Consider the following 11,006-nt stretch of genomic DNA (forward strand, 5'->3'; position numbering starts at 1 on the left):
CTGGCTGCTCTTCCTCCACTTTATAGTGGAAAAGCCCTTCCCCTGAAGGGCCAGAATGTGGGTGGTTACATTAAAGGCCTCTAAGGCTAGTTTGCTCCAAGACCACTTTTCCAAGGGAAACTCCTTATCCCTCCTGCCCTTCTCCCAGCTGCACAAACCCACAGCTGCTTTCAGTTTTGGGATCAGGTTGGGGTCCAGACATCACTTGCAACCTGAATTATTTTATGATTCTCTGATACGCTGTTTCTGGGCTTGTATTTGTTTTATTTGATAAAGGTACATCATCCATCCATGTATTAAAAATATAATCTTTCTGATGAAGCCCCAGTCGCCTCTTCCAGGTCTCTCTCCTGGCTGAGTGCTCAGTCCTCTGTCTGCTCCCTTCACACATCTTGAACCCAGCTCTGCAACTCTACAGGCCAGTAGCAGGGTTTGGGTTGTGGGGTGTTTTTCACCCCACTGCTTAACTCTTCATGCCCGTGTGGAGGCTTGGAAAGCCCTGGCCCTGGCAGAGAGACGTTGACTGCTGCATACCAGAGCAGTGCAGGCAGGAGCAGACCTAGTACAAGGGCCAGGTTACCTGGCCATCTACTTACTGCCTCTTAGCTGTGCTTTAGCAGTGATGAAGGCAGTATCTTATGCTACCTATGGTCATCCTAGGCTCGGTAGCCTGTCCTCACATACACTGTGGGGAGTTCTTTGCTGTATCAAGAAACACTGCAGTGGCTGATTTGAGCTGCCTGTCTTGGAGCGACTGGGAGAGAAAAGGAGGATCTGGAATCTTATATTGCTGCCACAGCACATCTCCAGCCTTGTCCATCAACCTGCCACAGCACATCTCCAGCCTTGTCCATCTCCAGTTTCACCTGTGACGGCATATGAGAAGGACCAGCTCAGGCCTGCAGGACCCCAGAAGGGAGCAGGCCATGCTCCCCGTTACCCGAAAATATTGAGGCAGAAGTGCACACGGGAGCAGGCAAGGAGCTTGGTCATTTGTGGCCAGACCTGAAAGGACAGCTCAGTAAGTGGGGGCAAGAAGATCGCTGGATCGTCAGCAGGAAAGTACGGAAAGTGTTTGTAACCCCAAGTCTGAGAGCAAGAGGAGGGGACATTACCCAGGGCAGAAGGGCATGAGGGGACCCCAAATGATCTCCAGAGTGTCTTTGAACTGGCTCAGAGAACCACAAGGCCAAGGAGCAAAGGTGTTTGCTCACTCCCTAGGGACATGGCATCTGAAATGACAGCCTCCAGAAACAGCTGAGAGCCACCCCGTCCAGTACTGGGGCAGAAGGCCTGTGCAGCCACAATCGTCCTGAAGGCCTCAGAAGAAATACCCCAATACCAGTGGAAATGAGGACAAAGCCCTCTTCCTGTAGTCACAGAGAGACGTTACACAGGGCCTGGCAGAATTTGGGTTTGCAAGAAGGCTGTGCCCTCCTCAGCACTCCCTGTCCTGTTTCTGAGGGCGCACAGCGGACGATACCGGCACTGCACGGCATGGGCTGCTGCAAGCGGCACGTCACTGCTCCCCTGCAGGGCTCACCCATCGCAGCCCTGCTTTCAGGTGCCCATGGGTGCTGTCTGAGCACACAGCTCAGACCCAGGCAGCGCCATCACACCAGCGCTGGATGCCCAGGGGACTCGTGGATGCATTTGCTGCCCTGGGAGCCCTTCCCTGCTGCCCACCTTGTGCTGGTGCAGCTCCCCAAGGTGCAGTTCGAGGGGGTTGGTGCCAGGGCCCAGCTCAGAGTCCTCCCAGCTCACAGCTCTGTTGTCTTCCTGGGCTCGATCAGGACGGTGTTGAGCATGCCCACCTGACACTCCTGGTCTTGCAGCTTCCTCTCAGCCTGGGAAGGGCTTTGGCACCAGTTTGACCTCTGGCGGCCCCTTTGCCAGTTCCTCAGCAGGATCAGGACGGTGATGAGGACCAGCACTGCTGTCAGCACCCCGAACACCAGCACTGTCACCAGCTGGGCTTCACTCAGCCCTGAGTCCCTTTGGGTCACCACCTCCTTCACAGAGATTTTCAACAACCCTCCCCCCGGCTCTTTCTCGCTGTGGTTGGCCACACGCCGCCCCGTGACTGCGGTCCTGACAGGCTCCGGCTGCGTCACCCCCGGCATCTCGCTGGTGGTGCTTTTCACAGCTCCGCTGCTGTCATGGTTCACAGGGTGGTAGGGGGGAGCCCATGTGGGCTCGGGGACGGGGATCTCGCAGGTTTTGCCAGTGAAGCGGTCAGGACACAAGCAGTCATAGTCATTGATGCGGTCGTAGCACTTGGCCCCGTTCTTGCACGGCTGGCTGGCGCAGTCGTTGATGTTGATGGTGCAGAAACGCCCTTCGAAGCCCACCTGGCACTGGCAGGAGAAGCGGTTGATGCCGTCGTGGCAGGTGGCGCCGTTGGCACAGGGACGCATCAGGCAGTCATCCACGTCCTTCTCGCAGAGAGCCCCCACGAAGCCAGCGAGGCACCGGCAGGTGAAGTTGCTGGCAAAGCCGTTTTCATCTTGACACTGCCCCCCGTTCTTGCACGGAGACCTGCGTGGAGACAGCAAGGGAGGGTCATGGCCATGGAGAGCAAGCGGCTTCCCCCACCCCAGGAAGGGGAGCACACAGAGCTGCTCGTGTGAACAGTGGGTCCGGCACCATCTCTGCATGAGGCAACTACCTCAAAGAGAAGACCAAACAGGAGTTTCCACCTCTCCAGGTGAGAGGCTGTGGGACATCCTCAAGGGCTGTGGCTGTGCACGGGCCCACCACCCACCAGGGAGGGTCTCCAGCCAAGTGATCTGAAGAGAAAAAGCACCCTCCTGATGTTCCATCAAGGCACGGCCTGTGTCAGCTCATCCCCCCTATGACACCAATGACCTTGCCCCAGTGGGACTGTGCGGTGCACACAGCTAAACCAAAGCCAAAGGTGGTTTTGGCTTAACTCCATTAGCACATGGAAATCCACAGATAACAAGCCCAGCAGGGCCACCTCTTGGCAGTGCATGGCCCAAAGTTAATGCTGGCTGTAATGTCACTGCCCTCACTGCCGTGTCTCACCCTGCCTTCTCACATGGCCCCGTCTTCATCTCACAGTCCTTCCCATGGAAGCCTTCTGGACACAGGCAAGAATACTCCCCGTCTCGATCGTAGATGCACTGAGCCCCGTTCTGGCATGGGGGGGACTGGTGTTCGCAGATGTGTATGTCTGAGGGGAAAGGAAGAAGTGGGAATCAGCAAGAAAAGAGGGGCAATGTGGCCAATTCAGTTCAAACACACCCAGTGAAACCCAGTGGGGATGGAGAAACTGCAGGAGCTTTTCCCTCCACCCATCCAACAGGCATCTGCAATAGAAATGCAGTGCCTATGTGGCACCTCCCAGCTACAGTCCACAAAGTGCACAGGCTTCGGGATGCAGAGAAAGCAAATCATCCTGCAGATCTGCACGATGTGAAGGTGCTGTGTATGCCATCTGGCCAGCCAGTGCAGACCCCATGGCACAGAGGAGCCTCTGAGGCCAGAGGAGGGGAGTCCACCAGCCACCTGCCAAAGGCAGGAAGCCCTGGGGAAAGCAGGAGGTGTTGCCTGGAGCCCAGCCACAGCATGGGAAAGGCAAGGAGCCTGCTTGCTTGGTACTGTGGCAACTCTTGCCATGCAGCCAGGGAGCAGGTGCCGGCTGCCTGACCTATTCTGCCCAGATGTGGCAGCCAAGCAACATCCCATCTCCCAGGCAGCCTAACAGCATACCCTGTGGGGCTGCTGGCCAGACTGGCTCACCTGTCCACGCAGGGCTTGCTGGGCTTCTGCCCCCAGCACCAGAGGCTGTGATGTCCAGCCCAGGACTCACCTTTGTCACAGAATTTGCCAGCCCATCCGGTGTGACAGATGCACTGCCAAGGCTGGTGGCACGTCCCATGGAGACACCCCGGCATACGCACACAGTCCTCGCAGTACTCGCCCTCCCAGCCTGGGTCACACCTGCAGGAGGACAGGGCATGGCAGCATGGTAAAACCCGAGCAGGGGCTATGGAGCAGCTGGCTGCTTGCTGTGCAGGGCTCCTGCAGGTATGGCAGCGCTGGGAAACCCTCCCAAAGGCCGTACCTGCACTTCCCATCCTGGTCGCAGCAGCCGTGGGCAAGATTACAGCGCTCGCTGCAGTCATCACCTACAAGGCAGGAAAAGGGTGGAGTTGGGTTAAGCAGAGGCCACAGATGACTCCAGATCTGCCCATGGTCCTTCTGGCTCACAGGGGTTTTTTCTTACTTCCTAAGCACTCGGCATGCCCTTCCCCAGAACCTCCCTTTCAATGGCTGGATGCCACATGAGAGATGAGGATTTCACAGTTACCCCAGCAGAAATGACACTGCCTTTATTGAGAAAGGGGACCCTGCTTCAAAACTACCTGGTTTCCAACCATCTCCATGTGTCTCTGCTGCCTCCCGTAGACTTCAGGCCCCTCTGAGCAAGAGCTGGGTTTGCCCAGCACACCACACTGCGCATTAAGGTGACCTGTGTAATAGAGCCTGACTCACCGGGGACCTTGGTTATGAAGCAAGCATAGTGGGAAAGCTCAGGGCCAGGTACTGCAAGGGGGACAAAGGAACTGAGGATGGAAATGGGAAGAATGGTTCCTCTTTATCTCCCAGGAAGTCCCTGTCCCCAGAGACAGCCATTAGCACAAAGAGGTCTGGTCAGGGCTCCTGGCCTCCTCCAGAACGCTGTTGCCAGCACTCCCCTCTGGCATGGGGAGGTATGGAGCTAGGTATCTGTTTATTTATTTAAAGTTCTGTTTATTTATTTAAAGGCAACAGAAGCTGTAACTGAGCCTTGGCCTCGCTGTGCCACTTCTCATCCTCTGCTCGGTGCTGGCCTGTTTTCTCCAGCAAGGTATCTTCTTTCATCTTCACCTTCCTCTCTGCCTCATCACTTGCTTGCATCTTAGCCCAACAAGGAGCTGGCACTCTCTGGCTCCATGGGCAGTAAAGCCACAGCAAATGTCAGGAGGCAGGGGGTTTCTGCAGGAGCCTAGTGTGATCCCAGGCCAGGCCCAGGAGATGAACACCCTTACCTGACTGAGCCCCTCCGTCCCAGACAGGGGCAGGTTAAAGTCCCCATGCCAAAAGTCATGCTCTGACTTCCCCCAGGCTGTGTGATGTGCTGCCTAGGAGGTGCGCAGGGGGAGAAACACCTCATGCATGCGTGTTTGCTGCAGTGAGGCAACAGGTCCCACTGCTCAGGATAACAACCTCCCAAAACAAGCCACTGTGGAGCTGGAGAAGCATCCCGGGACTGCTCAGCCTAAGCCTGGGAATCATCACCTTTCCTATTTGTAACCACCTCTCCTGGCACAAAGCTTTGGGAATTCATTGCCTATTGGAGTAGTGGGAGAGCAAACTAATCTTTGGGAAGGGATTTTGTCTCATAGGATCCACAATTAGCTGTTCCGTTTGGGATCTTCTTTCCCCCTCGTCCTGGCTCTCCGAACAGGCTCATTCGTTTAGGAACCCATTCACGCCAAGACAGAGCAGTGGGACCTCTCACTGCTGGTCTGCTCAGGCACTGCACCCCCATGGGCATCAGAGTGAGGGTCTCTACAGTTGCCACCACTCACCCCCCAGGTGCTGGGTGACTGAGCAGCATTTTCCGCTCTTCCAGGTCAGACCACCTCTATTTTGCATGGAAAACGGAGAAGACTACAGCAATGCCAAGAGTAGGTTTGGAAAGATGGATATGAAAGAGAAGTACCCATGCCTACAGAGACTCACCTTGGGCAAGTTGGTGATGGGCCAAGAGGATCCAAACCAAGGACATGAGCTGGAGACAGAAGCTCCTGAGCATGGTCAGTGTGGCCCCACCGAGATGAACACCTACAGAGAGAAAAAGAACAAGCTCAGGAAAATCCCCTGGCTCACACCGCAGCTTCACTTCACGCATCCCTTCCTCACTACCTGGGAGTTTTGACTTGAAACATCCAGTTTTGTACAGACTTGTCACCACACTCCTCTCTGTCCTTCCAGACTCCTTCCTCTAAGGCAATGTTGGAGCACCAAGAATCAAAAAGCCTTTTAAAATGTACTCTGCAGGAGAACTGAGTGTGCACACTCCACCCTGAACGTATAGTATCTCAGGCTGTTACACAGCATCTTAGAGCACCTACCCTGGCCAGCTGCTGTCAACAGAGCCAAATCCTCCAGAAAAAAAACATCCCAGCTGTGGGGACCTTTGTCTGGGGGGCTTCAGCTTTGTGTTAAGCAAGATCCCTCCTGTGCATGTTCGAATGAATAGATAGGCTGAGTCTTTTTACAGCACCCAGGCTGCTTTTCAAGCCCTTCAGGAAGGCAGGGAGTCGAGTGGATCTAGCAGGTGAGCAGGCAGTAAACAGCAGCCCTATTCCATTTTCCAAGCAAGGGAGTGAAGCGATAGGCACTAGACCCGAGCTGCAGCCCCAGGTAGGAAAGGCAAACACGCACCTCTCCCTAGGTGCAGTCCTTTACCTCGGCTGTCCTGCAGAGAGCCCTGTCAGCCTAGGGTTCCTGCACCCATCTATTTTCCGACCGCCTCCTGCCCTCTTGAAATAACATTAAATACTTCCAAAATCACTTCATTCCCTCCCAGCCTCCTGGGGTTGTTAAGGGCAGGAAATTTGAGGGTGATATCATAAATATATTACTATAATGAGATGGGAGGGGTTAAACAGTTGTACTAGGAGAGCGGTGAAGGTATGGAGCAGGCTCCAACCAGTTGCGTGGGTGTGATGGACAGGGGCCATTCCACTTTCAGCTTCACTCCTTAGCTTGGGAAGGTTGTGTTTGGTTGATAGTTACATGAAAGACTTCATAGATGGGAATAGAAGTCCTTCAACCCACTCACATGTACACATGCATTGCATAAAGAGGTTTTGGGGTCCCTGCTAAGGGCCTCACCTGCCTGGACCAGACAAAATAGCCCACAAAAGCAATGATGTTGCTCGAAGCATCTCTCCAGCAAACAAACCATCACCAATGAAGGATGCAGGTTTTCAGAGGGGCTACAGGATGTTACTGTCACTGCCCCAGACAAATTCCAGCACAGACTGCTGCATCCTCCCTGCCCATAGTCCTCTTGTCACCACACTCGAGGACGCCCCCTCGCCTCCTGCCCCAGAACACTGGGCAGTGGCGCACAGCTGCTGCATTTCAGGGGAGGGTGAAGCAATTCCTATGAAACTTACAAAATAATTTAGGGCTGAGCGGTTGGTCTCCTTTTCCTCCAGGGCTGTGGGGAACTCAACCTTCAACCACATGTCATTGCAGAGGTCATTTTTCCCCATGGCTCCCACAGCGTTCCCACTCGAGGCACAGCCTCTTGGACCTCCTGACGTGGCCACCCCACAGTTGCTGCCCCCAGCTCCCACTCAGGGACCCCCCGGACCCTGACAAGGCGCAGGGGGCATCCTGAGGGGCAGCTGGTGCGCAAGGGAGGTGCAAGCAGCACCCGGGCAGGCCTGGCTTTGGGTCAGAGGGATGCAAGGCAGGGAGCTCCCTCTGTCCCCCTCCTTCACTAGCGCCTGACCAGGCTGGGGGCTACTATCCTCAGGGGCTGCAGGCTATTAGAGATGGGCCCCGGGACTATTAAACTTCCCCTTGGGAATATTAGGGACCTCCGCACTGTTGGGGGCCAACAGGGAAACCCCGTGAAGGGGGCTATCAGGCGCTGCCCCTAGTCTAAGGACCCCTCGGGACCCCCAGTCTATCACGCACTGCCCCTAGTCTAGGGTCCCCTAAGGACCCCTCGGGCTGCGGGTCCAGGGGCAGGGGTGGGAACCCGGAGGATGCCGCGCCGCTGCGGTTCCGCGCTCCTGCCTCTCCTCTCCTTCCCTGCGGCTTCGGGACCACCCCAGGCCCCCAGTGCCCCCCGGGGGTCAGGGCCACGGGGGTGCCCGCCTTCCCCCCACCCCAAGGCCGGCCGGAGGGGACGATCCGCGGAGCCCCGCATCGCCCCGGCCCCACCGGTCCCCCTGCGGCCGGGGAGGCGGCGGCAGCGGAGGGGTTCCGGGGCATGAGGGGGCTCCCCGCCGAGAGCTGCCCCCCGTCCCCTGCTCACCTCGGCGACGCGGCGTGTCGTGGGGCTATCGCGGGGAGCGGCGGCGGGGGGCGGCCATGCCCGGCGCGGCGGCGGCGGGGCTGGGGAGGCGCGGGGCTGCGGAGGGAGCTGCCGCCGCGTGTGCCGCTCCGCGCCGCTCCGCCCGCCGCCGCCGTGCAGCCCCGGCCGCCTGCCAGCGGCTGCGTGTGCCTGCACATCCCCGCTCCCTCCCCGGGACATCCCGCCTCCCGCCGCCCCAAACCGCAGGCAGCCCCCGGCCCGGCCCGCCCTGCCCGCTCACCCCTGCCCTGCTCCCGCCGCCGGGGGCATGGGGAAGGGGGGGGGGGCGGCACGGCCACACGCGGGCCCGCACTGCCCCCGGATGGGGGGGGAAGGGGGGGGGGGGCTGCGTCTGCGAGGGTCACCGGTCCCGTCCCCAGGAGCGGCCCGCAGAGGATGGAGGGGTTGCCCCTGGCTGGAGGTGTCCTCCCGGCGCGGCCCTGCCCTAGCGGGGACCCCCGCCCGGACCCCCGCAGCTGCACACACATGGCTGGGTAGGGGCCCCGGCCCGCTGCTGCTGGGCGCCTCCACCTCGCAGCCTGGTTCCCCTCTCAGCAGTAGGTGTGGGATGACCCCAGCCTTCATTTCATTCAGGTTATCTGAACCAAGCAAAACCGCGTTCTGCAGCCCCTCGCTGCCAGCTTCAGAGGCTACCAACACACCTCGGCTGGCAAACCGCAGGGTTAGGAAGCCCCATGCTTAAAGTAGAGGTGAGAAGTGGAGTTGTCATCCCACAAGAATGAAGACATCCAGTGATCCCTGGCACTCCTCTCACTGCCGCTCACAAGCTGTGGAAACCAGCGCCCCAGTGTACAATATGACAGCCCTGGGAGAGGGGCTGAGCTGTCACATCTTCAGGAGGGACAGCTGCCCGCTCTTCTCCTCACCTTCCATGGCCTTGCTGGTACTTCATTAGATCATATCTGCCACCTTCAAAGGTTCTAGCAATCCTTCATTAGATCACAAGTTCACCTCAGCCAGCCCTCACCCCACGAGTTTTGCTGTTTTTCCACCAGGAAGGAAGAAGAACCACGTCCTACTGGCAGTTACCTGGATGCTTCCACATTCCATTTCATCTCATCAGACAAAGCTTAAGCCACCCCTGCTCTCACCTTCTCCAGTCTCCCTGGCCTTCTACGGTTCCTGACAGCCCCATCAGCACCACACATCCTGCGGCACCTGTGGGTGGCCCCAGCGCCCCAGCACAGCCCAATAGACCCTCATAGCCCAGCTCTCTGCTGGCTCTGACTACAGACCCCTGCTTGCTCCATCCTCTGCAGGTCTGGACAACACAAACCTGAGCAGTAACATGGGATCCTCCCACCATGCCCACCACTACAGGTGCTGCCTCCTTCCTGCCTCTTTCCTGCTTTCCTGTCACCAGGAGCACTGTTCCTGTCCTTCCTGCCTCCTCCTGTCTCCATCACCTCACCTAACTTCTCCAAGGTCCCCAAGAACCAGGGAGGTCCAAGTCTCCTGCTGCTCAGGCTGCTCCACTGGCTCCCCAGGTATGCATGGAACAGGTGTGCACCCACTGTTCTGAGACATTTCCTGTGGTTCTTCATCCATCCTCATCCCTACCAAGAATGACTGCTACTGCTGAACCCAGGACAGCATGGAACAGGTGTGCACCCACTGTTCTGAGACATTTCCTGTGGTTCTTCATCCATCCTCATCCCTTGATCCTTCACATCCAGCTCAGTCTGCTTCTGAGTCCTGGTTCACACCTTATCTGGGGCTCACAATAGAAGGGAAAGGGGGAGGCTGAGGGCAAAGCACAGCTCCTGGTACTCATTTCAAAACCAGTCAGCCTTTCCTTCAGTGACTGATGCTCTAGGACCTGGGAAGATCCAGTCTTCTCCGATCCCCACAACACTCTGCCTTGCACTCTTCGCTCTGCCAATCATGGTTGGAGGCCAAGTTTTTACTGCTGGCGCCTCCAACAGTGAATGTAGGCTGCTCAGCCTTACCCTCACCTCCTCTTTGAAATCTTGTTGTCTACACCGGCTGCCTTAGATATGGCACCTGTGACATCCTCACCTGCTCTTGCCCTCCTCTGCTGGGGTCTGCCCTGGTCCTGACCAGGCTGTGCTGTAAGGCCATTGCACAACCATGCCTGGGTGCTCTGAAACCTCACACAGTTAAATGCCCCCAAGAAAACCCTCTGGATGCTATGTGTGCATTTGAACAGGCAGGTAGGAGGGTGCTTGTGGTGGGGTCCCTGCACACATTGATGCCCGTAAGTATTTGTATCCACAACATGAGCACTGTGGGAGAGGGAGATGGGATAAGGTTGCAGTAAGTGGAGCAGGACACGTAGATCTCCCTATGCTGCTTCTCTCAGAGGCGAGAGCTGTGTTGCAGAGCAAGGGATGTGCAGGCTAAGGAGGTAAAGCTGGCTGCTGGAGATCTGAATGCTGAGGCAGGGGAATGTAGAATAGAAATGAGGGTGGGATTACAGAGCAGGGGAAAGGCATATTTGAGGAAATGGGGTTTGGGGGGTTTAGGTTTGTTTTTGCATGCGAATATCACAGACAGAAGCAGGCAGGGATGAATGGGAGTAAAAACGTGGGTACAGAAGATGAAAGAGATAAGAAGGGAACCCAAACACTGTGGACCTTGGGTGTGCTCCTTCCTCAGCACAGAAGGGCTGCTGTCCCACCCCCAGACACAATCCCAAGCCCCAGAAGTCCTTGGGCTGCCCAGGGTGGCTCAAGCAGAGCAGCTCTATTTACAGACCCAAGAAATGGGTGTTGAAGAGGGGATTCCTGCACTTGGCTTAGACCTTGCTCTGCTGGGCTCTGATCCCTGCCATGCCATCCCTAGAGGCGTCTCGGATGGAACAGCTGCTGCGTCAGAATTAGGAAGGATTTTTTCCTAGCCATAAGAGTCCCTC

The 11,006-nt window shown here is 57.1% G+C and overlaps 1 protein-coding gene across 1 annotated transcript; it reads right to left on the reverse strand.

Annotated features, from left to right (window-relative positions):
• Nucleotides 1-243: 243 nt before the first annotated feature.
• Nucleotides 244-8,225, reverse strand: DLK2 (delta like non-canonical Notch ligand 2). Its single transcript, XM_062629591.1, has 7 exons — nt 8,072-8,225; nt 5,755-5,856; nt 4,091-4,154; nt 3,836-3,966; nt 3,049-3,196; nt 825-2,538; nt 244-790 (listed from the first exon to the last, which is right to left on the reverse strand). Exons 2-6 carry the CDS (start codon nt 5,825-5,827, stop codon nt 1,761-1,763), a joined length of 1,194 nt encoding a protein of 397 aa, XP_062485575.1. The 5' UTR covers nt 5,828-5,856; nt 8,072-8,225; the 3' UTR covers nt 244-790; nt 825-1,760.
• Nucleotides 8,226-11,006: the final 2,781 nt, after the last annotated feature.

The sequence above is a fragment of the Pezoporus occidentalis genome, unplaced genomic scaffold (assembly GCF_034315485.1).
Source record: "Pezoporus occidentalis ecotype Australia unplaced genomic scaffold, CSIRO_AGI_Poc_V1 ctg34, whole genome shotgun sequence".
Lineage (NCBI taxonomy): Eukaryota > Metazoa > Chordata > Aves > Psittaciformes > Psittacidae > Pezoporus > Pezoporus occidentalis.